At 44.0% G+C, this 24,325-nt stretch overlaps 1 protein-coding gene across 1 annotated transcript; it reads left to right on the forward strand.

The window, feature by feature from the left end:
- The first annotated feature begins 1,201 nt into the window (after positions 1-1,201).
- Positions 1,202-15,530, forward strand: rps21 (ribosomal protein S21). Its single transcript, XM_068048839.1, has 6 exons — positions 1,202-1,294; positions 7,136-7,252; positions 7,333-7,396; positions 12,242-12,313; positions 13,466-13,521; positions 15,452-15,530. The coding sequence occupies exons 2-6, from the start codon at positions 7,203-7,205 to the stop codon at positions 15,459-15,461; spliced, it is 252 nt and encodes an 83-aa protein (XP_067904940.1). The 5' UTR covers positions 1,202-1,294; positions 7,136-7,202; the 3' UTR covers positions 15,462-15,530.
- The last annotated feature ends 8,795 nt before the right edge of the window (positions 15,531-24,325 follow it).

Consider the following 24,325-nt stretch of genomic DNA (forward strand, 5'->3'; position numbering starts at 1 on the left):
TACACTTTCTCCCTTTTTTTTAATATATATATATATATATATATATATACGATTTTTTTTTGTTGCCTTTATTTCCCTAGCTCCTAAATTTCTTCCCTTTTATGTGCCCGTTAATCAGTTCTAGTTCCATATTTTCTCTAGCTCTGTTCATATTACACTAACGGTCCCTCTTTCCTTTGTAGCAGAGATGTTTTCCTTCTATTTCTGCTGATTGATCCTTTTTGAGCACCATGTGTTAATGCAGCAATAGTTAGAAGTGAAAATAAGTTTGCTACCTATACAACTTGAGCCGGTTTATGCTAACAAAGACAGCTTTGCCCATAATGCTATGAGAGAGGCTGCCCCATAAGCATTGCTGTTGCTCACACAGAAGAATTATCATTTAGGCAAGGCATTAAGTCCTTTAACACAGCATGAGTCATGGACACTACTGCTAAAAGGCAAAGTTGGAATAGAATTTTAAATGAGGTTATTTTGGTAGAGGAATGTTATGCAGTCTGGGTGCCTTGCACATTTTATGATGTGGCGAGTATAAGAGCCTTGTGTTATTTCATCTCTTGCACATCATGTTCTCCAGTGTAAGTGCTGCTATGGCATTTTCCTAACATGATGTAATTTTGTTGTGTCCTTTCAAGTTAATAAGTCAGTCGTGCTCCGGATATTGTTCCTCTGCTCAGAAGTATCTAAATGGGTCTTGAGGAACAATCTAATTAAGTAGAGATACACAATTTTGTGAAACAGTTAATGGCACGAAAATTGTAGGAGAGAAGTTCATGTTCAAAAAGAGTGATTGGATCAAAACAATTTGAATCTATTGAAATGTTTATTTTTCCAAAGCAAGATGGGTTTTTATTTAGACACACCTGTTTACATGTGTTAATGCAGTGTCTTTCGATCCAGAGTGTTAAATGTCATTTCAAAGTAAGGTGAAAGGACCAGAGCACAAATTGCAAAAAAAAAAATTTCACCTAAAAAAAATTTGAGTTAAAAGAATTATAAGAATTAACAATAAGCAGAGCAACATATGCAAAACTTTTGGACTTATTCATAATACAATGCGATGTCATAAGAGCTGTGACGTTCAATGAGCTGAATGGTTTCTCTTGGTTTCTGAATGTGTTGGTTCGGCAACTGGAGTGGTTTGGTCTTCAGCCTTTGTTTTGCCCTGCAGTGCGCGCGCGCAGGAGGGCGGGGTCAGGACTAGCCGACCCGGAAGCAGTATCACCGACTCTTTGACCGCACTTCCGCTGCCAGCCCCCTTTCTCTTTTGGGTGGCCGCCATTGCGAGTGCAGGGTAAGTCCAGGGCAGCGACGGCTTTTTGCTGAGAAACAGGAGGTTCGAGTGGGCCCGGGGTAACGGCAGCGGCTTCGTGTCGTAAAGCCCGCTGGCCGCCGAGGCTGCTTCCTGGGCTCGGCGAGGCCGCTTAAACATCAGAAGGAAAAGGCGGTGGAAGAGCCACCGCGTGTGTGTGTGTGGGGCGAGCGGGCCGCAGGCTCTTAGCTGGCGGTGAGGGGGGATAGTTGGCGCGAGTGGAGCTGTGCTAGTGGCCCTGATAAAGGGCAGGCCGTTCCACACTTTGGGAAGGATACAGAGAAGATTCATGGGAATGGTTCCAGAGTTAAGGGACTTCAGTTAACGTGGATAGATTGGAGATATTGGTGCTGTTCTTAAAGAAGGGAAGGTTGAGAAATTTGACAGAAGTGTTCAAAATCCCAAGGGGTCTGGACGGAGTAAATGGAGAGAAACTGTAACCAGAGGGTACAGATTTGGATTGGCAAAAGAACAACAGTGACAGGGAAAACTTTTTTTGTGCAGGGAGTGATTAGGCTATGGAAATCACAGCCTGAGTGTTTGGTGGAGGCAGATTCAATTGAAGTCTTCAAAAGGAAATTTGGGCAAGCGCTTGAAAGAAACAAAATTGCATGGTGGGGGAATTGGAAGTAGCTAAATTGTTCTTGCAGAGATCTGGCAGGAACATGGCAGGCATATGGTAGTCATCTTCACTGTAAGCATTCTGTGATTCTATTCACTGTCTGTCTGTGTTAAAGGAGTCACAACGTTTCACCTTCAACTCTGAACTTCACACCAGAGACTGAGAGAGTTTGGATTTTGTCTGCTAAGAATAGCTTCATTTCCATCTCAGTGAGCTGTGTGCACCCAGTTCCTCTTCCAGCTTTCCTCATATTTCTCTTACTAAGTTTTTTGTGCAAAGCAGAAATTGTGCGATGTGATTGAAAACATTTTGACTTTCCAACTTTCTTTAGTTCTGTAGTATAGGAACATAGGAGCAGGAGTAGGCCATTTAGCCCATCGAGCCTACTCCGCCATTCAATGTGCTCATGGTTGATCTTCCACTTCAATGTCTTTTTCCCACACTATCCTCACCCCCTTTTGTCATTTGTATTTAGAAATCTGTCAATCTCTGCTTTAATAATACTCAATGACTGAGTTTCCACAGCCCTTTGGGGTAGAGAATTCCAAAGATTCACAACCCTCTTAGTAAAGAAATTTCTCCTCATCTCGGTCCTAAGTGGCTTCCCCCTTATTTTGAAATTGTGTCCCCTAGTTCTAGACTTTCCAACCAGAGGAAACATCTTGGCTGCATCTACCCTGTCTATCTCTTTAAGTATTTTGTAGGTTTCAATGCGATCACCTCTCATTCTTCGGAACTCTAGAGAATACAGGCCCAGTATCCCTAATCTCTCTTCATTGGACAGTCCCGCCATCCCAGGAACAATTCTGGTGAACGTTCATTGCCTCACTTGGCATCCTCCAACGGGCTCATCAAGGCACTTGGCGCTGGGTCATTACAAGCAACGACGCTAAGTGTCCCATCCTACTCTCAGCAACCTTCCTGCTGGGGGCCAGTCTTGCCAGTCTTCTCTCTGTCCAGCTCACCCCTCCCAACGCTGACCTTATGGATTGTGCCAGCAGATCGTCTCTCAACCCTTTACACATCTCCCTCCAGTATACCCATTTTCTTGTGGACAAGGCCCTTGCCATCCATAAACTTATGTGGATGATCAATTGCATTGATATCATAGCCTTGAGGGAAACCTGGCTGAGGTGTGATGACACCTTTTATTTAATAAAGCCTCCCTGCCTGGCTAGATCTTCCACCACTTGCCCCGTCAAGACTGTCAGAGTGGCGGTGTGACGCTTAACACCAGATCACACCTTGGCCTGACCCCTACTCCTCTGGCACTTTCTACTCACCTTGTTCCACCCCTCTCACCTGTCTTTCGAAATCATCATTCTGTACCCCCCTCCCAAGTATGATAAACTTTCTCACTGAGATATCTTCACTGATTTCCTCGCTCAACCTCTGCACTGAGCGACTTCTCATCGTCAGTGGTTTCAACTCATCATGTTCTCCTCTGAGATCACTGCTCTCTTAACCTCTTAAATCTCTCCCTCCATGTAAACACAGCAACCCATGTTCATGCCACCAACTTGACCTAGGCATTGCTAATCCCATCATATCAATTGCACATAAGGCCATATCTGATCGTTGTATCACTCTCCACTCATAACCTCCTTCTACACCCTAACCGTACCTCCTTCTGTATCCACCCCGAGAAAAAACTATCCCCCAATGCACTTACAACTGTGCTTTCAAAATCCAAACTGTCTAGCCTTTGGCCTTCTGTTCGCCACAGCATTTCTGCAGCTATTTATTTGCTCAACCACACCCTCACCTCCACCTTTGATACCCTAGTACCCAATCAAACTATTATTGTTTATCACCCTGGCCATTCCCTCTGGTACAGCCCTTATCTTCACTTCCTTAAGTCCAAGGGATGTAGACGTGAAAGGTGGTGAACATCCAGTTCACCCTTTCACTGCCAGATCTAGCAGGACTGCAATGGAGTATAATGTGGGAAAATGTGAAATTGTCCATTTTGGCAGGAAGAATAAAAAAGCATATTATCTAAATGGTGAGAAATTGCAGAGCTCTGAGATGCAAAGGGATCTGGGTGTCCTAGTGCATGTATCGTAAAAGGTTAGTATGCAGGTTGAGCAAGTCATTAGGAAAGCTAATAGAATGTTATCATTTATTGCGAGGGGAATTGAATACAAAAGTAAGGAAGTTATGCTTTAGTTATACAGGACATTAGTGAGACCACATCTGGAGTACTGTGTACAGTATTGGTCTCCTTATTGAAGGAAGGATGTAAATGCATTGGAAGCTCTTCAGAGAAGGCTTACTAGACTGTACCTGGAATGGGCAGGTTGTCTTATGAGGGAAAGGTTGGGCAGGCTAGGCTCGTATCCGCTATAGTTTAGAAGACTTGCAAGAGGCGACTTGATTGAAACATAAGATCCTGAGCGGTCTTGATGGGGTAGATGTAGAAATGATTCCCATTGTGGGAGAATCTTGAACTTGGGCTCGCTGTTTAAAAATACGGGGTCGCCCATTTAAGACACAGATGAGAAATATTTTCTCAGAGGATCATGAGTCTTTGGAACGCTCTTTCTCAAAAGGCGGTAGAAGCAGAGTCTTTAAATATCTTTAAGGCAGAGGTCGATAGATTCTTGATAAGCAAGGGGGTGAAAGGTTACGGGGGTAGGTGGGAATGTGGAATTGAGGTTACAATCAGATCAGTCATGATCTTATGGAATGGCGGAGCAGGCTCGAGGGGCCCAGTGGCCGACTCCTGCTCCTAACTCATATGTTCGCAGGGCTGCATAAAGCACTATTGGGTCCTGCTGTCATCTGCTAAAACTGCTCACTGTTCCAGGATCATTGTGAATGCTTCTTTACTCTCCTTCACCCTCCCCTACAACAATAAGTGTGAGGAGCTCATGGTCTCCTTTGTCACTAAGATCAAGACCATCTCAACAGCTGCCTCTGGTGATTCCCTCCCTTTCACTAACCCACCAGACAAAACTTCCGGTAAAGATCCCCACCACCCCCGTTCTAGCCCTGAACTCTCACCTTTCGTTGCCCATCTCCCCTCATACCCTCTCTGAGTCATTGTAATCCAAGACCCACCTCATGCTCCCTTAACCCTATTCCCACTAAACTGCCATCATAACCCCTCTCAAAAAAACAGTCTTTGATTTCACCATTCTTCCAAACTACCATTGCATCTCCAACCTCCCATTCCTTTCCAAAGTCCTTGAATATGTTGTCACCTCCCAAATCCGTTCCCATCTTTCCCAAAACTCATGAGTCCCTCCAATCAGGTTTCCGCCCCGCCACAGTACCAAAATGGCTCTTATTAAAGCCGCAAATGACATTCTACGTGATTGACAATGGTAAACTATTCTGTCTCAACCTGTCTGCAGCCGTTGACATGGTTGGCCATGCCATCCTTCTCCAATGCCTCTCCACTGTCATCCAGCTCGGTGGGACTGCTGTCAGTTGATTCCATTCTTATCTATCTAATTGTAGCCAGAGTATCACTTGCAATAGCTTCCATTCCTGCTTCCACACTGTTACTTCTGGTGTTCTCCAAGGATCTATCCTTGGCCCCTCCTATTTTTCATTTCAAAGTGATTATTGACAACGCAGCCAGCAGCTGACGTCATCAGACTGTGCCAACCTGCGCACATGCACAGATTGGCGTCTACTCTCTCCGCATGCGTTGCGCTTGTGCAGATGACGCCATCACGTAACGCGGGCAGAGAGCGGGGGTGGGGGGAGCGGGGAGAGACCTAGGTGGAGGCCGGTGCACGCTCCTGCTCTCCCCTCACCAACCCCCCGCCTGCTCGTACACTCCCTCTCTCCGGCCATTGTGTGCTGCCATGTGTTTAGGTTGCCTTCGTGTGATTATTTGAACAGCGCCATCTTTAGTCCTAGCAGCTGCCTGATGTCGTAGACTGCGACATTTGCGCATGTGCCACTGCAGCACCGCCTAGTGGTTGTGTTGTCAGTAAACGCAGCCTTCTCATTTACATGCTGCCCCTCAGCTATATCAGCTGGTAGCACAGCATTAGTTTTCACATGTATGCTGAAGACACCCAGCTCAACCTCACCACCACATTCCCGGACTCCTCCACTGTTGCTAAATTATCAGACTGCTTATCCAACATCCAGTACAGGATGAGCAGAAATGTCCTTCAATTAAATATTGGGAAGACTGAAGCCATTGTTTATGGTCCCTGCTCCTGACTCCATTTCTCCCCTTGGCATCAGTCTGAGCCTAAACCAGTCTGTTCGCAAGCTTGGTATCATATTTGACCCCAAGATTAGCTTCCGACCACACATTCGCTCCATCACTAAAATTGTCTATTTCCACCTCCGTAAATCGCCTGACTTTGTCCCGTCTCAACTCCTGTGCTGCTGAAACACTCATTCATGACTTCGTTACCTCTAGACCTGACTTTTCCAATGTACTGCTGGCTGATGTCCCACCTTCTACCCTTCATAAACTTGAGGTCATCCCAAAGCTCTGCTGCCCATGTCTTGTACCAAGTCCCATTCACCCATCACCCCTGTGTTTGCTGACCTACAGTGACTCCTGGTCAAACGTGTTGATTTTAAAATTTTCATCCTTGTTCTTAAATCTCTCCATAGCCTCTCCCCTCCCTATTTCTGTAATCTCCTCCAGCCCACTACCCTCTCAGATATCTGTACACCTCTAATTGTGGCGTCTTGAGCATTCCCAATTTTAATCACTCCACCTTTGGTGGCTGCGCCTTCAGTTGCCTAAGCCCAAAGTTCTGGAATACCCTCTCTGCCTCTCCACCTTGCTTTCCTCCTTTAAGACACTCATTAAAACCTACCTCTTTGACCAAGCTTTTGGTCATCTGACCGAATAGTTCCTTATGTGAATCAGTGTCATATTTTGTAGTGTTCCTGTGAAGCGCCCAGGGATGTTTTATTACATTAAAGGCACTATCCAAATAGAAGTTGTTATACTGTTGGTAGGTCATTTATTAATCATCCATGAGTTAAATTGATCAGTAAGAGTCCTTACCCATTACTCATACTGTCAGTTATGATATCACCGGTATAATTTTGAGTGGTTGTTTCAGTAATAATGCTGATTTATCAAGTACTGTAACTGCTTCAATAATTTACATTTTTAAGGCGACTAGTTTTTAGCTGATGTTGAGTATCTGTCTAATTTAACATGATTGATACTGACCTGCTGAAATATAAACTTTTTTCTTGTATCTGTTTAGATCCCTGTATAACAACTGAATAACACCCCAACCTCTGAACAAAATCCGACAACTAAAAAAATTCAACATGCAGAACGACGCCGGTGAATTCGTTGATCTTTATGTTCCACGCAAATGGTAGGTATAAAGTAAGTGTACATAATGACCTGTGTGTTGCATGCATCATAGTTAATTAAATTGTTACTCGTTTCTTTCAGCTCTGCGAGCAACAGAATAATTGGTGCCAAGGACCATGCTTCCATTCAAATCAACCTTGCTGATGTGAGTTAAGTCTCAGTAAATCAAAATGTAGATCTGAATTATTATTAAAGCTAGATGGCGTATGCGCATTGGTGGAATCTTTTTGTCTTCATGATGTGACCACTGGAAACACAGATGAGGTGGTCAAAATCCTGAATGGTTTTGACAGAGTAAATAAGGAGAAACTGTTTCCAGTGGCAGAAGGGCCAGTAACCAGAGGACACAGGTTTCAGGTGAATGGCAAAAGAAACAGGTGATATGAAGAAATTTTTTTTCCACATGAATTGTGATCCGGAAAGTGTGAGAGAAGCAAATTCAATAGGTACATTCAAGAGAGTTGGATAAATACGCAAAGGAAGAAATTTGCTGCACTATGGGGAAAGAGCAAGGGAGTGGGAGTAATTGGATAGCTCTGCCAAAGAGCTGGCACAGGCATAAGGTAGAATGGCCTCCTTCTGTGCTGTACAATTATGGAGAATTGTGCTGCTCATTATGCCACTCAGAAAGGAAGCAAACAGTTAGATTTAGATTAGATTAGAGATACAGCACTGAAACAGGCCCTTCGGCCCACCGAGTCTGTGCCGAACATCAACCACCCATTTATACTAATCCTACACTAATCCCATATTCCTACCAAACATCCCCACCTGTCCCGATATTTCCCTACCACCTACCTATACTAGTGACAATTTATAATGGCCAATTTACCTATCAACCTGCAAGTCTTTTGGCTTGTGGGAGGAAACCGGAGCACCCGGAGAAAACCCACGCAGACACAGGGAGAACTTGCAAACTCCACACAGGCAGTACCCGGAATCGAACCCGGGTCCCTGGAGCTGTGAGGCTGCGGTGCTAGCCACTGTGCCGCCCGTTGGTGATGAAGCTTTGCTAATCCACTAATGGAACTGCTGTCCAATAGGGTATGGCATGTGTCCATTCTGCAGTCGAGGGTACACTTACACTTTATTGTGAATGGTACTGCTCGTTGTGGCACTTGGAAGGAATTCATGATGCCTGCAGCCTGCCCAGTAAAGGCTCAAACTCACACCTATTGTTTGGTATTGGTGGATACGTAGTGTCTTTTTGTGTTTAAGTTGGTACCGCGGTGACTTGCCTGGCAATAGCAGATTGGTATGAAGCTGATTCTCTTGACAGATTCAGTTCATCCATCACTTGACGTAGACATGTTTGTAGTACTGCAGAGCACTTTTATTTTATTTTCTATTTAGAGATACAGCACTGAAACAGGCCCTTCGGCCCACCGAGTCTGTGCCGACCAACAACCACCCATTTATACTAACCCTACAGTAATCCCATATTCCCTATCACCTCCCTACACCAGGGGCAATTTACAATGGCCAATTTACCTATCACCTGCAAATCTTTTGGATGTGGGAGGAAACTGGAGCACCCGGCGAAAACCCACGCAGACACAGGGAGAACTTGCAAACTCTGCACAGGCAGTACCCAGAATCAAACCCGGGTCCCTGGAGCTGTGAGGCTGCGGTGCTAACCACTGTGCCACTAGTCAGCCTGGTTTGTTGTTGTGTCCTGGGGGGATGATTATATCACCAAAGGTTAGGATTCTTCCCACAGCCCTCCTGGTAACTTCAGAGGCTTGTACCCTGAAAGTTAGTTTTGTTCTTGGGCAACACAGCTTACCAGTATTTTGTGCTAGTTAGGTTATACACCAGCAGTCGCACAGTGCACACAAGTCTTGACTCTAGCAACTCACGACTAAGTATGTCCCCGCAGAGAGTGTGCACTCCATGAAAATGGGAACTAATAACGTTACGGAAAAAGCAAAATAGTCATTTGAAGAATTTCCTCTTGCATAAAAATAGAAGTTTGAAAATAATTTCCTGGTACAGTTCCATTGTTCAGTCACATAATGGGAGGAGGAATTATAGGGATTATAGTTGTAGGGCTGGAGGAGGTTTCAGAGATAGGGAGGGGAAAGGCCGTGGAGGGATATGAAAACGGAGCTGTTGCTCAAATAAATGCAGCAAGACCTGGACAACATCCAGGCTTGGGCTGATAAGTGGCAAGTAACATTCCTGCCACACAAGTGTCAGGCAATGACCATCTCCAACAAGAGAAAATCTAACCATCTTCCCTTAACATTCAATAGCATTACGATCATTGAATCCCCCACTATCAACATCCGAGGGGTTACCATTGACCAGAAACTGAACAGGAGTAGCCATATAAATACTGTAGCTACAACAGCAGGTCAGAGGCTGGGAATTCTGCGGCAAGTAACTCACCTCCTGACTTCCCAATGCCTGTGCACCATCTACAAGATGCAAGTCAGGAGTGTGATGGAATACTCTCCACTTTCCTGGATGGTGCAGCTCCAGCAACACTCAAGAAGCTCAACACCATCCAGGACAAAAGCAGCCTGCTTCATTGGCACCCCGTCCACAAACATTCACTCCCTCCACCACTAACGCACAGTGGTAGCAGTGTGTACCATCTACAAGATGCATTGCAGCGACACACCAAGGCTACTCAGGCAGCAGCTTCCAAACCCCTGACCTCTACCACCTAGAAGGACAAGGGCAGCAGATGCATGGTAACACCACCACCTACAACTTCCCCTTCAAGCCACACACCATCCTGACTTGGACCTATATTGCCATTCCTTCACTGTCACTGGATCAAAATCCTGGAATTCCCTTCCTGACAGCACTGTGAGTGTACCTATCCCACATGGACTGCAGCGGTTCAAGAAGGCAGCTCACCACCACCTTCTTGTGGGCAATTAGGTAGGGATAGGCAATAAATGCTGGCCTTGCTAGCAACACCCACATCCTACAAAACGAATAATAAAAAAAAATTGGTGAATTGGACTTGGTGTGAGTTAGGAGATAGACAGCAGAGTTTTGGGTGAGCTCAAGTTTCTGGTAGGTGGAGGATGGCGGGGCCAGCCAGGAGTGCGTTGGAATAGTCCAGAGTTAACAGCACGGATAAGGGTCTCAGTCACAGATAAACTGAGGCAGTGCTGGAGTCCAATGATGCAGAACTGGTTTCTGGACAAGCAATGTGACAAATTAGAGACAGTGGAGGGGTCGCAAGAGGTGGTGGTGAGGTAAAGCTGGGTGTCAACAGCATACATGTGGAACCTGACATGCTTCTTGATATCGTAGAGGAGCAGCATGTAGTTGAGAAATAGGAAGGAGCCAAAGGTAGTTCCTTGGTGAAAACCAGAGGTAATGATGCAGGAACATGAAGAGAAACCATTGCAGGTGATTCACTGGTTAGGTCTGGATAGTTAAGAATGGAAGTGGGGAAGTGCAGTCCCAACCAGGTTGGACATTGGAGGAGGATGGTGTGATGAACCATGTTAGAGACTGCACAGAGGTCAGGAAGGTTAAGGGGGGGGGGATAATCTACCATGATCTCAAGTCACATAGGATGCCAATTGTGGCTTTGGCAGGCGTGGAAGCCTGATTGGAAGGACTCAAAACATGGAGTGTGGGGAAGATGGGCATGAATTTGGGAGGCATTCACACATTCATGGACATTGAGGAGGGAGTGCTGTTAGCAGATTTGAATGGGAGGGGGCACTTCTCGCTGTGTACATAAGAATGTTTCCTCATGTCACATTTACTTCTTTTGCCAGTCACCTTAAATCTTTGTCCCCTCATTATCAATACTACAGCCACTGGAAATAGTTTCTCATTTGCTCTTATAGAAACTGTGCATGATTTTGAACCTCTATCAAATCTCCTCTTAACCTTCTCTGTTGTAAGAACAAGCACCCCAGTCTCTCCACATAACTGAAGTCTATCATCTCTAGTGCCACTCTAGTAAATCTCTTTTTTTAATTATTCATTCATGGGATGTGAATGTTGCTGCCAAGGCCAGCTGATCCCTAATTGCCTTTGAGAATGTGGTAGTGAGCTGCGGCTGCCTTGAACCACTGCAGTCCATGTGGTGTAGGTACACCCACAGCAGTGTTAAAGGTAGAGTTCCAGGATTTTGACACAGCAACAGTAGAGGAGTGGCAAAAGAGTTTTAAGTCAGGATGGTGTGTGACTTGGAGGGGAAGTTGCAGGTAGTGGTATTCTCATGCTCATGCTGCCTTGTTCTAGGTGGTAGTGATTCTGCACCCTCTCTTAAGTCCTTGACATCCTTCCTAATGTATGATGCTCAGAATTGAACTATGTACTGTTACCACGGCCTAACCAGTGTTTTATGACCAGTGTTTAGCATAACTTCCTTGATTTAGTATTCTATGCCCATGTCAATAAAGCCAAGGGTCCTATATGCTTTTTTTTAAACAGCCTTCTCAACTTGTTCTGCCACCTTCAAAGATTTGTGTACATGCAGCCTCTTTAAAATTGTCATTTTGTTCATATTGCCTCTCATTCTTCCTACCAAAATGTATCACTTCACACTTCTCTATGTTAAGTTTCATCTGCCATTTTTCTGCCCATTTCACCAGCATATGTCCTTCTGAAGTCCTCAGTGCTTACTACCTTGAAATTATGCCCTCCATATCCAAATCCAGGTAATTAATATATATCAATAAGAGCAGTGGTCCTACTGGGACCCTGAGGAACAGCACTGCATACCACTCTCCAGTCTGAAAAACAACTGTTCCCCACTACTATGCTTTCTGTCCATTAGCCAGTCTCAGTTCCATGCTGCCACTGCCCCTTGAATCCCATTAGCTTCAGTTTTGCTAACAAGTTTATTATGTGCTAAAATCTATATATACATCACCTGCACTACCCTTATCAACCCTCTGTTACTTCATCAAAGATGCAGATTCTTGTGGATCGACGTAGTGATAAATGTTAAGTTGTAGAATTTGTTTTCAAGTCATCCCAAATCATTTATCTCTTTATTTTACCTTAGGTTGACAAAGTAACAGGAAGATTCAATGGTCAACACAAAACCTATGCCATCTGTGGAGCTATCCGTAGGATGGTATGTACACATTCCTGGGCACACTGAAGAAAATAAACTCATGTATTGGCTGGGTTATTCCTGTCTGTCTTGTCTTGCAGGCAGTGGAGTACTGAAGGACATCAGTTCTATGTACCTTCAATTTTAAAATTATTGTACAAGAACTTTATAGATAAGCCCCTATGTGTCCTAACATAATATCTTAGAATGAAATCAAATTTACTTAACTTTATACCAAATGGGAATTTTTGAAGGCTTTTAAAAAGTTTTCTGAACTCAGTTATTACTCAGTTATTTTGAAAGGAAGGAGTAATTTGGTTTGCAAGAACCTAACCACTGGTCAAGTGTAATTTAATTAAATCTAAAGTTTCTATGTACAAGATAAATCTGAAAATGAGAAAGTAGGTACTTTTGAACAAGTGGAGCTTTCAACTTGTGTGTAAAATACACCCCTACCTCTGAAGATTTACATAGACCTATATTATAAGAGAGCTCGAATTTTAGTTTATTTTGCCAAGAGTGAACATCTGTAAGAAGTGTCCTGGCTTAGCTGTCTCTTGGCCAGTATCTGGAGCCAGTCATTAATGAGCTGGGCAGCTCAGGTATGTTTCAGCTAAAAATGGTGGTGCTCTCTCAGGGAGAGGAATCAACACTGAATTTTAAGTGTCTTCCGCAAGGTAGGAGTTTAATAATTTTCCTGCTTGCCTCAAATAGGTGGTAAAGTTTCATTCACACATAATTGAACTTGGTTGGAGGTGATGGCGGACTGCTCAGCTGAGGTCCTCTTTCATGATAAAAATTAGCCTGTTGATATTTATGAGTAATGGCTATTTGGTCACAGTGCCAAAGAGTGACTGGCACCTGTGGAACCATACCTCAGCAAGGAGTCAGCAGCTTCAGGACAGGAGATACAAAATTTGTCCAAAAAATCTGCCTTCACCTCCATGCAAACAGAACTAAGGCTGCTTTTTTAATTTTAAACTTGTACTGTAACATGTGTTGCATGTTCCTGTATTGAAAGTATCTGATTCATTGTGAGCTAACTTTGTAAATTTGTAATTTAATCTTGCTATAATATTTTTAACATCATATGTGGTTTTTTGGCGACCAGGGAATGCGATCAGACTTGGTGAGCAACTGAAGAGGGATGTTACTGTTTTTTTTTAATTACAGGGCGAATCAGATGATTGTATCCTGAGGCTGGCTAAGAATGATGGCATTGTGGCCAAGTAAGTTGAATGTTGAGCCTTTTATATGCCATGATTTTCTTTGTAGTGGCATAGTTGTATTTCTGAAACTTGCACATCATGGGTCTTAATACTGAGAAGTGGAGCACATTACATTTTTAGCACCCGCTGTACCAAATTACAGGCAGTTTTGTGCTGTAAGCCCAAGCCGAACATGAAGTTGATTAAAAACAGAAAATACTGGGAACACTGGGTCACAGCATCTGTGGGGAGAGAAAGGGACACAAGTTTTTAGGTCAATGACCTTTCATCAGAACTTGATTATAACTGCTTAAGCAGATTACATGTAGGACCCTTACTTACAGCCAGCAGATCAAGGAAATCTTGATCCCATCAGTATCGAGACTGGAATGAACCAAGAGTGGTTGCATGGACTGGTGAATAAAAGAAGTGGTAGCATGAACAGGAGAGAAGAGTGGCAGGGTGAGCTGTGGGAGGAGGGGAGGAAGGTAGGTTTGAACTGGAAGGGAAGGGGATTAACAAATAATTTTAATATTTAATTAAACAATTTATTAATCCAGTTCCTTTTTTCAAATAAAATTGGCAAATTTTGGGGAGTGGTGTTCCACAGATTTCAGTGTTGGGGATCACTGTTGTTCACCATTTACATAAACGATTCGGACTCTGAAAATGAAAGTACCTTTCAAAATTTCCAGGTAACACCAAATTGGAGGGTATAATTCAATACAGAGAAAGTCTGACAAAATACAGGAAGACTTTAATGAACTTGAAGAATGGATGTGCATTTGGCAAATGAACTTCAATATCGATAGATAAGTGTGAGGTGTTACATTTTGATAGGTAGATTAAGGAGGCCACATACTCCTTGGAAAATGTCTAAATAGAATAGAGGAATGGAGAGACCTGGAAGTTCACATACACGTATCACAAAGTATCGATGCAGGTTAATAAGGCCATTTTAAAAAAACAGCACTGAGGGCCATTTCTAAAGGATAGAATTGGATACTAGAGAAGTTATGTTAAACTTGTATACAACCTTGGTAAGACCACGCCAGGAGTACTGTGAACAGTTCTGGTCTTCATTTCATAAAACGGTCATAGAGGTACAGGAGATGGTACAGAAAAGATTTATTTGAATGATGCTAGAACTGAGAGGTTGTTTCATCATGAAAGATTGAACAGACTTTGGCTCTTTTCTCTACAAAAGAGAAGCCTGGCCTGTAATAGGTATTTAAGATTATGAAAGGGTTTGATAGGGTAGATGTAAAAATGTTTTCCCTTGTGGGTGAGACCAGAACCATGGTCCATAAATACAAGATGGTCACTAACAAGACCAATAGGGAATTCAGGAGAAATGTCTTTACCCAGAGAATGGTTCGAATGTGGAACTCACTACCACATGAAGTAGTTGAGGTAAATAGTATCGATGCATTTAAGGAGAAGTTGGATAAACACATGAGGGAGAAAGGAATGGTTTGCATAAAGAGGGATGAGCGGAGGCTCGTGTGCAGCGTAAACACCAGCATGGATCTATTGTGCCAAATGGCCTGTTTCTGTGTTGCAAATACATTGAAATATTTTGTAGTAGCCATCACTGTAAAATCTGTTTTTGTATTTCACTTGAATACTTGAAATTGTAACCTTGTTTGTCCACGTTGATTCAAGGAGAAACAGAAATGGGTTTTTCTTTGAAAGTTTGTGTAATAGAGTGGGCAATCCAGAAGATGCCGTAAGTGTAACAGGTCCAAGTAGTAATGAATTGCAGTACAGATCAAACCAATGAGTTCTGCTGTTGATTCATATGAAAGTACAAGATTAAAAGATTTTTATGTTGACAAGTACATTGCAAAATATTTGATTTAGCAAAATGGGCTTCAATATATTTTTAATTTTATTTGCTTTGTATTTATTCTGAATGTGTCTAGTAACTTAGGCTTTTTGTTTTTTTCAGGGCTGTCTAACAAGTTGAAGACTTGTGTTGTGGGAAGTTTGATGTTTGTATAGAAATAAAAACTTGAGCAAAAACTTAATGGCCTTTCTTTTTTTTAAACTGAGTAACAGGAGAAAAGTAAATAGTGACATAAGCGTTGGTAGTTCTAATTTACCCATTGAGTGATGCTTAGGTACATTACAATATATCACAAAAATGATTTATTTAAAGTTGAAATGAAGCATTTAATTATTTTGCTCAAATTGTTTTCACACTTTTCTGTAATTTAACATGCTAAGTTGCCAAATACAAAAAAAAATATATATATATATATATACACACAGAGATAAAAATTTGACCTCTCAGACCTCAGTTTTGAAACCTTTGGATTTCTATTTCAAAAGGAGGATATTTCACTACTTGTGTTTGCTACAAGGGCTTTCGCAGACTGAGGTATTGGCATATTTTTCCTTGATACTGCAGCTTAATGTTCATTGACCTTTTATCTGATGGAATAACTTCATTTTTTCATTAGAGTTCACAGCAGAAACATGCATACCTATGCAGATGAATAGTTCCTGGTAGAATAGGGCAGACTGATCCAATGGAGAAATTGATTGTGGCATAATCTGGCAGTTGAATTATAGGGCAATTTTCTGAGAAGGTGCAAAATTTAGGTTAAAGAAATGGCAGTCAACTTAGGTTTCAGTTATTATGCCACTTTTGTATCAGTGCGAACCAGTTTCAGGTGTTCATCAACACAAACGTTTTGATCTAATACTCAAATGTAGTGAGACCAAGCAATGGGGTATGTTACACTACTTGGAGGTTACACTAAGGTGCATTATAACTCCAACCCAGTGCAAAGTTGCGTTGCCAAAACGTCCAGGTAGATTCTTGGATCTGCAGGAATTTTTTTTTTAAATGCTGGAGGAAAGAAAGCTTCTGCTGTTGCTGCATTTTGGTGCCTGTCTGGAGCGTAACAGCGGTTCGCAGTTGGTAGATAACACACTCATCGATAGCTGAATTTTAATTGCAGCATTATTGTAACAGTTGCTCAAATTTGGTTTAGTCCCTCTATTCCTTGGTTTCATGAATTACAAGAAATAGGAGCAGGAGTAGGCCATTCGGCCCTTTGAGCCTGCATTGCCATTCGATAAAATCGTGATTGTGGCCTTAACTCCACTTTCCTTTCTCCTTCCCATAACCCTTGACTCCCTTGTAGATCAAAAATAACTCACTCTTGAATATATTCAATGGCCCAGTTTCCACTGCTGCCTGGGGAAGAAAATTGCAAAGATTAACCATCCTCTGAGAGATGAAATTCCTCCTCATCTCCACCTTAAAAGGGAGACACCTTGGGCTGAATTTTACAAATGCGCCGCAGTTTGCGGCAGCGCACTCTAATGGCGCTGTCCCTGAGCCCCCACGATATTACGTGTGGAGGCTTATTTAAATAGAGAGGAGGGGCGGAGCGACCGTCCCCTCTGCATCATTGGGGGTGGATGTCGTGTCCCCAACAACGGTGTCCGGTGCAATTTTGAAAGGGCTTTAAGCCATTACAATTAATTTTAATGTTTAAAGGTGTATCATTGTAAAATTTTCGTAAATAAAAACTTTTGTGATGGAGGCCCTTCCCCAACCCCTCCCAATGGTCACTTAAGCCAACAATTGGCTTTTTCAAATATCCAAACTTCCACCCACCCCCAACCGTCAGTCTTTTGCCCTTCAACCCTTCCCACCATACCTTCATCCAATCAAAATAGTTTTCTCCACCCCTGCTGCCCTGAAAATTTTATTCCTCCCTCCTTCCTGCCAGGTTTCCACCTCGGAACTCCATACAGAGTTGCGAAGGTCGAACAGGCCGTAAATTGGGCGTGGGACGGCCGCCACCTGCAGGTAAGTTTATTTACATATCATTAAGGTTCATTTTAATATGAAGGTGAACAGTCCACGCCAGGCAGCGGAGGGGGGGTCACTGCACCGAGGCGGTCTTGCCACCGTTAATATGCGGCGGGCCCTTCTCGACGTTGTGGGTCGAGGCGGGCCTCTCTGCATAATTTTACCGGACCCCATGCCATGACCCGCAACGTCGAGGGGTCAATAAAATTCAGCCCCTTGTGTTGAAACTGCCCCCTAGATCTAGATTTCCCCACAAGGGGAAACATTCAGCATCTACCCTGTCAAGCTCCTCAATCTTAAGTGTTTCAATAAGATGACCTCTCATTGTTCTAAACTCAAATGAGTATAGACCCAACTTGCTCAGTCTTTCCTCATAAGACAATCCCTTCATCCCAGGAATCAGCCTAGTGAACCTTTGAACTGCTTCTAATGCAAGTATATCCCTCCTTAAGGAGATCAAAACTACGCAGTACTCTAGGTGTGGTCTCACCAATGCCCTGTACGGTTATAGCAAGACTTCCTTACTCTTATACTCCATCTCCCTTGCAATAAATGCCAACATTCCATTTGTCTTATTAATTATTTTCTGTACCTGCTTGCTACATTGTAATTCATGTACAAGGACGTACCGATCCCTCTGCACTGCAGCATTCTGCAGTCTCTGTCCATGTAAGTAATAATCTGCTTTTCTATTCTTCCAGCCAACCTTACTTTTTCCTACATTATATTCCATCTGTCAATTTTTTTTCCACTCACTTTATATCTCTCTGCAGACACTTTATGCCCTCACAACTTGCTTTTCTACCTATCTTTGTATCGTGTGCAAACATTTGGCTACAATTCATGAATATAATTTGTAAATAGTTGAGGCCCCAGTACTGATCCCTGAGGCACTCCATTAGTCACAGTTTGCCAACCTGAAAATGCTCCATTTATTCCAAGTTTCTGTTTCCTGTTAGCCAATCCTCTATCTATGTTAATATATTACCCCCAGTACCATGAGCTTTTATCTAGTGTAGTAACCTTTTCAGTGGCGCAGTGGTTAGCACCGCAGCCTCACAGCTCCAGGGACCCAGGTTCGATTCTGGGTACTGCCTGTGTGGAGTTTGCAAGTTCTCCCTGTGACCGTGTGGGTTTTCCCCGGGTGCTCCGGTTTCCTCCCACAGCCAAAGACTTGCAGGTGATAGGTAAATTGGCTGTTGTAAATTGCCCCTAGTGTAGGTAGGGAATATGGGATTACTGTAGGGTTAGTATAAATGGGTGGTTGGTGGTCGGCACAGACTCGGTGGGCCAAAGGGCCTGTTTCAGTGCTGTATCTCTAAATAAATTTTTAAAAAATTATCGAATCCAAATACACATGTACTGGTTCCTCTTTATCCACCGTGCATGTTACATCCTCAAAGAACTCTAATAAATTTGTCAACCCATGTTGACTGCCTGATTGCATTCTGATTTTCTAAAAGTCTTGCTATTCTTTCTCTTGGCATTTCTTCGCAGACGAAGATTTTGGAAAGGTTATAGTCATTGGTTGCAGGCCCACTGGTGGCTAGTCAGGCCAATCTGTGACCGGCAGATTCTCCCACAGCGGGTACAAGTGAAGGTGTAGTCGCTGCTGGGGGCAATTGGATCTATTCTTCTCCTTTTCTCTTTCATGCTGGTTCTTCGCTCAGTCTCAAAGGTGTCTGTAGCCCCCCCTGATGTAGCATCACAATCTATGGCCTACACTTCCCACTGGCAATGGTTGATGTAGCACACAGAGGGGGACTTCAGGGAGTTGTTAAACGTTTGCATGGGGCCCCTCTGTTCCTTTTACCTGTGGGTCAGCTCGCCATACAACACTATCTTGGGCAGGCAACTGTCATCCTTGCGGGCAATGTGACCCACCCAACGCAGTTGGCTTTGCAGGAGGATGGCCTCGATGCTGATGATGTTGGCTGTTTCCAGGACTTCGATGTTTGTGGTGCGGTCCTGCCAGCGGATCTTGAGGATGCTGTGGAGGCAGTGCTGATGGAAGCTCTAGAAGACGTACGTGACGGCGGTATAGGACCCATGACTTGGCGTCATACAGAAGGGTGGTGAGGACTATGGCTTTGTACACCTTGAATTTGGTCTGTCCTCTGAGGCTGTGGTTGCTCCACACACGTTTGTAGAGTCCGCCGAATGTACTGTTTGCTTTTGAGAGCCTGTTGTCCACTTCCTTGTCTATGGTGGCATCAAACGAGATGACGCTCGCCAAATAAGTAAATTGCTTGACAGCATTCAGCTCGGTTCCCTCGATGACAATGCTTGGTGGTCTATATTCTTGGGGTACAGGCTGATGCAGGACTTCCATTTTCTTTAAACTGATTTTTAGTGTTGGACTGCCTCAGAAAAATGTGTTATACGTTGTACGTCTGACTGATTGTGGTCTAGGAGAGCGCAGTCATCGGCAAAAAGAAGTTCACGGATGAGTTTTTCTTGTGTCTGTGTGAACCTGAAAACCACTGAGGTTGAAAAGGCCTCCCTCAGTCCGGAAGCATACGTAAATTTCCTCCTTAAGGTCTTCTGTTGATTGCTGCAGCATCACGCTGAAAAAGATGATGAATAGGGTCAGGGCCAGCACACATCCCTGCTTCACGCCATTGGAGATAGGGAAGGGACTCGAGAGGTTGCTGATTTGCTTGAATTGTCTGTACTGATTTTCATGAAACTTCTTTACCATGGCCAGGAACCTGGGTAGACATCCAAGTTTTTCAAGGATTTTCCAAAGTCCATCTCTGCTCACAGTGTCGGATGACTTGGTGAGGTTACAAAAGTGACGTACAGGCCTTTGTTTTGCACACAACACTTTTCTTGTAATTGTCTGAGTGCAAATACCATGTCTATGGTGCCTGTTTGCTCTGAAACCATGCTGGCTCTCTGGGAGGCTTTCTTCTGCAATGATAGGCACAAGCCTATTTAGAAGTATTCTAGCCAGGACCTTCCCAGCAGTGGAAAGGAGGGTGATCCCACAGTAGTTGGAGCAGTCTGATTTTTATCCTTTGTTTTTGTACAAGGTGATGATAATGGCATCACCAAGATCCCATGGAATCCTGCCCTGTTCCCAGCAGGCTGTGAAAAACTCATGGAGCTTGGTGTATAGTGAAGGGCCACCATGCTTCAAGGCTTCGGGTGGAATTCCATCGACTCCTGGGGCTGCTTTGTTCTTCATCTGGGTGGTGGCGGTCACAGTTTCCTCCAGAGTTGGGCTCTCATTCAGTTCTTCTTTGACAGGCTGTTGTTGGATGCGATTGATAGCAGTATCATGCACTGTGCACTTGGTGCTGAATAGAGTTTCAAAGTGCTCCGGCCAGCGATTCAGGACTGACTCTTTGTCGGTGCGTAGGGTCTTGCCATCAGCACTCCTCAGGGGGTTTTGGGTTTGATGTGCTGGTCCATAGACAGATTAGAGTGCTTCATAGAAACTTCTTATGTCGCTAGTATCAGCGTAAAGTTGAGTTTTTTTCCACAATCCACCAGTCATTTTGGATGTTCCTCAGTTTACATTGAAGGGTGCTGCATGCTTGACGGTAGGCTGTCTTTTTCTCTTGGCTGGCCGGCTGAGCCTGATGAGCTGACCTTTTTATTTTTGGCAGATCTTGAATTTCCTTGTCATTTTCATTTTCATCAAATCAGTCCCTATTACAAAAAGGATGTAATTGTACTGGAGAGGGTACAGAGGAGATTTATGAGTATGTTGCCAGGACTGGAAAAATGCAGCTATGAGGAAAGATTGGATAGGCTGGGGTTGTTCTCCTTGGAACAGAGAAGGATTAGGGGAGATCTGATTGAAATGTACAAAATTTTGAGGGGCCTGGATAGAGTGGAGGTGAAGGGTCATTTCACCATAGAAGAGAGGTCAGTGGCGAGGAGACATAGATTTAAAGTGATTGGTAGAAAAATTAGAGTGGAGATGAGGAATAACGTTTTCACCTAGAGGGTGGTGAGGGTCTGGAGCTCACTGCCTGAAAGGGTAGTTGAGGCAGAAACCCTCAGCTCATTCAAAAGGAATCTGGATTAGAGACCTGCTCAGGTCGGGGAAAAAGAACCCCGACCCGAGCCCGACCTGGCCTGAGTCCCTCCAATTTTGCCCCGAGCCCAACCCGACCATCCCTTTACTTACCTTCCAACTGGGAAGCTCCACGAAGCTGCAGCGCATACGCAGTTACGTCTTAGTGATGTCAGTTGCTCACTGTGCAGACTCAGTTTCGTTGCGGACTCCCAGCTCAGGTAAGTTTTTTTAATTTCAATACTTACCAACAGAGTACTTACCATGTCTGTCTGGCCCGACCCGATCCAACCCGAGCCCGAACGCCTACCCTGAAGATGGGCCCGACCCGACCCGATCCCGACACATGTCGTCGGGCTCGGGTCGGGTAACAGGCCGCTAGTCTGGATATGCACGTCAAGTGCCCTAATCTGCAGGGCTACGGACCAAATGCTGGAAGGTGGGATTAGAATAGGTGGATCATTTTTCGGCCGGCACAGACATGATTGGCCAAGTGGCCTCTTTCTGTGCCTTAAACTTTCTATGATTCAATTCTTCTTGGTGCTGTGTCCGATGACCTCGTTGGAAGTATCCAGTCCTGTAGCTTTGATGTGTTCCCAGAATTCTTCTGGAGTGGAATCAGCAGTGAGATCAGGATGTTTCAGTCTAGTCTGTAACGTTGCTTGATATCTATGCAAGATGAGTTTTTCAGGTTACTGACTCGAAATTTCTTTGATGGGTTGTCTCTAGGTCTGTTCTTGAGTGGGTGGAAGTTCAGTTTTGAATGAATAAGCTGGTGGTCTGCATGATAATCAGCACTGGGCATGATTCTAGTATGCAGGATGTCCTTTAAGTCACACTGCCGCACTAAGATGTAATCTGTCAGGTCCCAGTGTTTAGAGCGGTGATGCATCCATGTGGCCTCGAAGTGATCTTTTTGTTGAAAGAAGGTGTTGGTTATGGACAGCTGCTTTTCTGCACAGAGTTCTAAGTGTAAATGGCAATTTCCATTACATTTTTCAACTCCATGGTTTACGAGCACTCCCTTCCATGCCAGGCTGTCACGGCCCCCACCGGCGTTGAAATTGCCAAGGACAACAGGAGATCTGTCTAGAACTTATCTTTGTCAGCTGGGTTAGCCTTCAGGGTTGGAGCATAAACGCTGATAACGGTTGCCTGCTGCTGGCCTTGGAGGAGCAGGCGCAGGGACATGATGCGTTTGGAGTGGCTGATTGGTAGGCTTGAAAGTTTAGTGGCAATAGTCTTCTTCACCATGAAGCTGACACCGAAGAGGCGTTGTTCATCTTGAGGTCTACCTGACCAGTAGAGGGTGTAGCCAATGTTGTGTTCTGGTAGGCTACCTTGCTCTGAGAAGCAGACCTCACTCAGGGCTGCTATATCAATGTCTAATCTGGATAGCTCATGGGCCAGCAGGACTGAGCGTTGTTGGGGGCGGCTGTTGTCACCAGAGTTGAGCATTGTTCTCATGTTCCAGCAGGCGAGTTTCAGAATTTTTCTTTTCCCACCTTTAGAAGCGAGGTTAGGAGTTCACGTTTCCTTCTCTGTCATAGTTTGAACACATTAAGAGATGCCTGTTAACCGCGGCAAGCCTACTGAGTGGTAGGGAGATGAGCATTTGTTTAGGCCACCTTTTCTAGGCCCATCTCCAATTTTGGAGCAAGCAATGTTGTCCTTCAAAAAGGCTGCTTGATCGCTCAGGGTGCTACCGGGTGATGATGTCGTTTCTAGGTCATCGTCAAAACAAACAATATCCTGAGCCAACTGCATGCAGGATTGGAACTGCAGCTGCCAGTGCCATCTTGCACTTGCCATTTTCGCCCTTTCCCGTCGCTACAGGACTTACTTGTTGAGTTATAGTTGGGGTGGATGGATTTCCTTCCTACCTGCAAGGTGCTGCTTTAAGGTGGAGTACAGTTTGCGCTGACTGACCCCAACCTTTTAATCCTGGAGCTCCTCTTTTGTGGCCCAGTGAACCGGAACGGTGGCAGCGAGGTTGCCAAACCATAGGTTGGGATTCAGAGTTTCCCTCTCCTAGGTGGGTTGCTGACTAAGGCTTGAAGGGACCCTCCTTCCCTTGCTATTTTATCCATAGCTGGTATGCCAACAATCGTAATCCACGCAATATGGTGTGGTACGCCTTTGGTCCAGAACGTGATGGTCACTTGAGCCACTTGGAATCCTTCTGCCCTGGCCGTTACCTTTATCAAGAAAGACATCTGCCCAGGTGGTGTCATGTTCTTCATTTCTCTAGGATGCAGGCTATCAGGTCCAAGGGACTTGTCAGCCTTTAGACCCATTAATTTTCCTAGTACTTTTTCTCTAGTGATTGTGATTGTTTTAAGTTCCTCCCTCCCTTTTGCCTCTTGATTTTCTGCTATTCTTGGGATGATTTTTATGTTTTCTATCGTGAAGACAGATAGAAAGTATTTGTTCAAAGACTCTGCCATTTCCCATTGTTTCCCATTATTAATTCCCAGTCTCATCCTCTATGGGACCAACACTTTAGCTACTCTCTTCATTTTTATATATCTGTAGAAGCTTTTACTGTCTTTTTATATTTCTTGCTAGTTTACTCTCACGCTCTAATTTCTTTTTAGTCATCCTCTGGGATGTTCCCAATCTTCTGGCCTACCATTAATTGTTGCAGCATTGGATGCCTTTTCTTTCAATTTGATACCTTCCTTACAACTTGCTTAGTTAGCCGTGGATAGTGCAGCCTCCTTATACAGTCTCAATGGAATATATCTTTGTTGAGAGTTCTGAAATATCTTCTTAAATGCTTGCCACTGCTTCTCTACTGTCTTACCTTTTAACTTATTTTCCCAGTCCATTTTAGATCTGTCTTCATGATTTAGTTCTGATGAAAGGTCACAGACCTGAAACGTTAACTCTGCCTCCCTCTCCACAGATGCTGCCAGACCTGCTGAGTATTTCCAGCATTTTCTGTTTTTATTTCTGTTTTCATG

Source organism: Heterodontus francisci, chromosome 16 (assembly GCF_036365525.1).
Source record: "Heterodontus francisci isolate sHetFra1 chromosome 16, sHetFra1.hap1, whole genome shotgun sequence".
NCBI lineage: Eukaryota > Metazoa > Chordata > Chondrichthyes > Heterodontiformes > Heterodontidae > Heterodontus > Heterodontus francisci.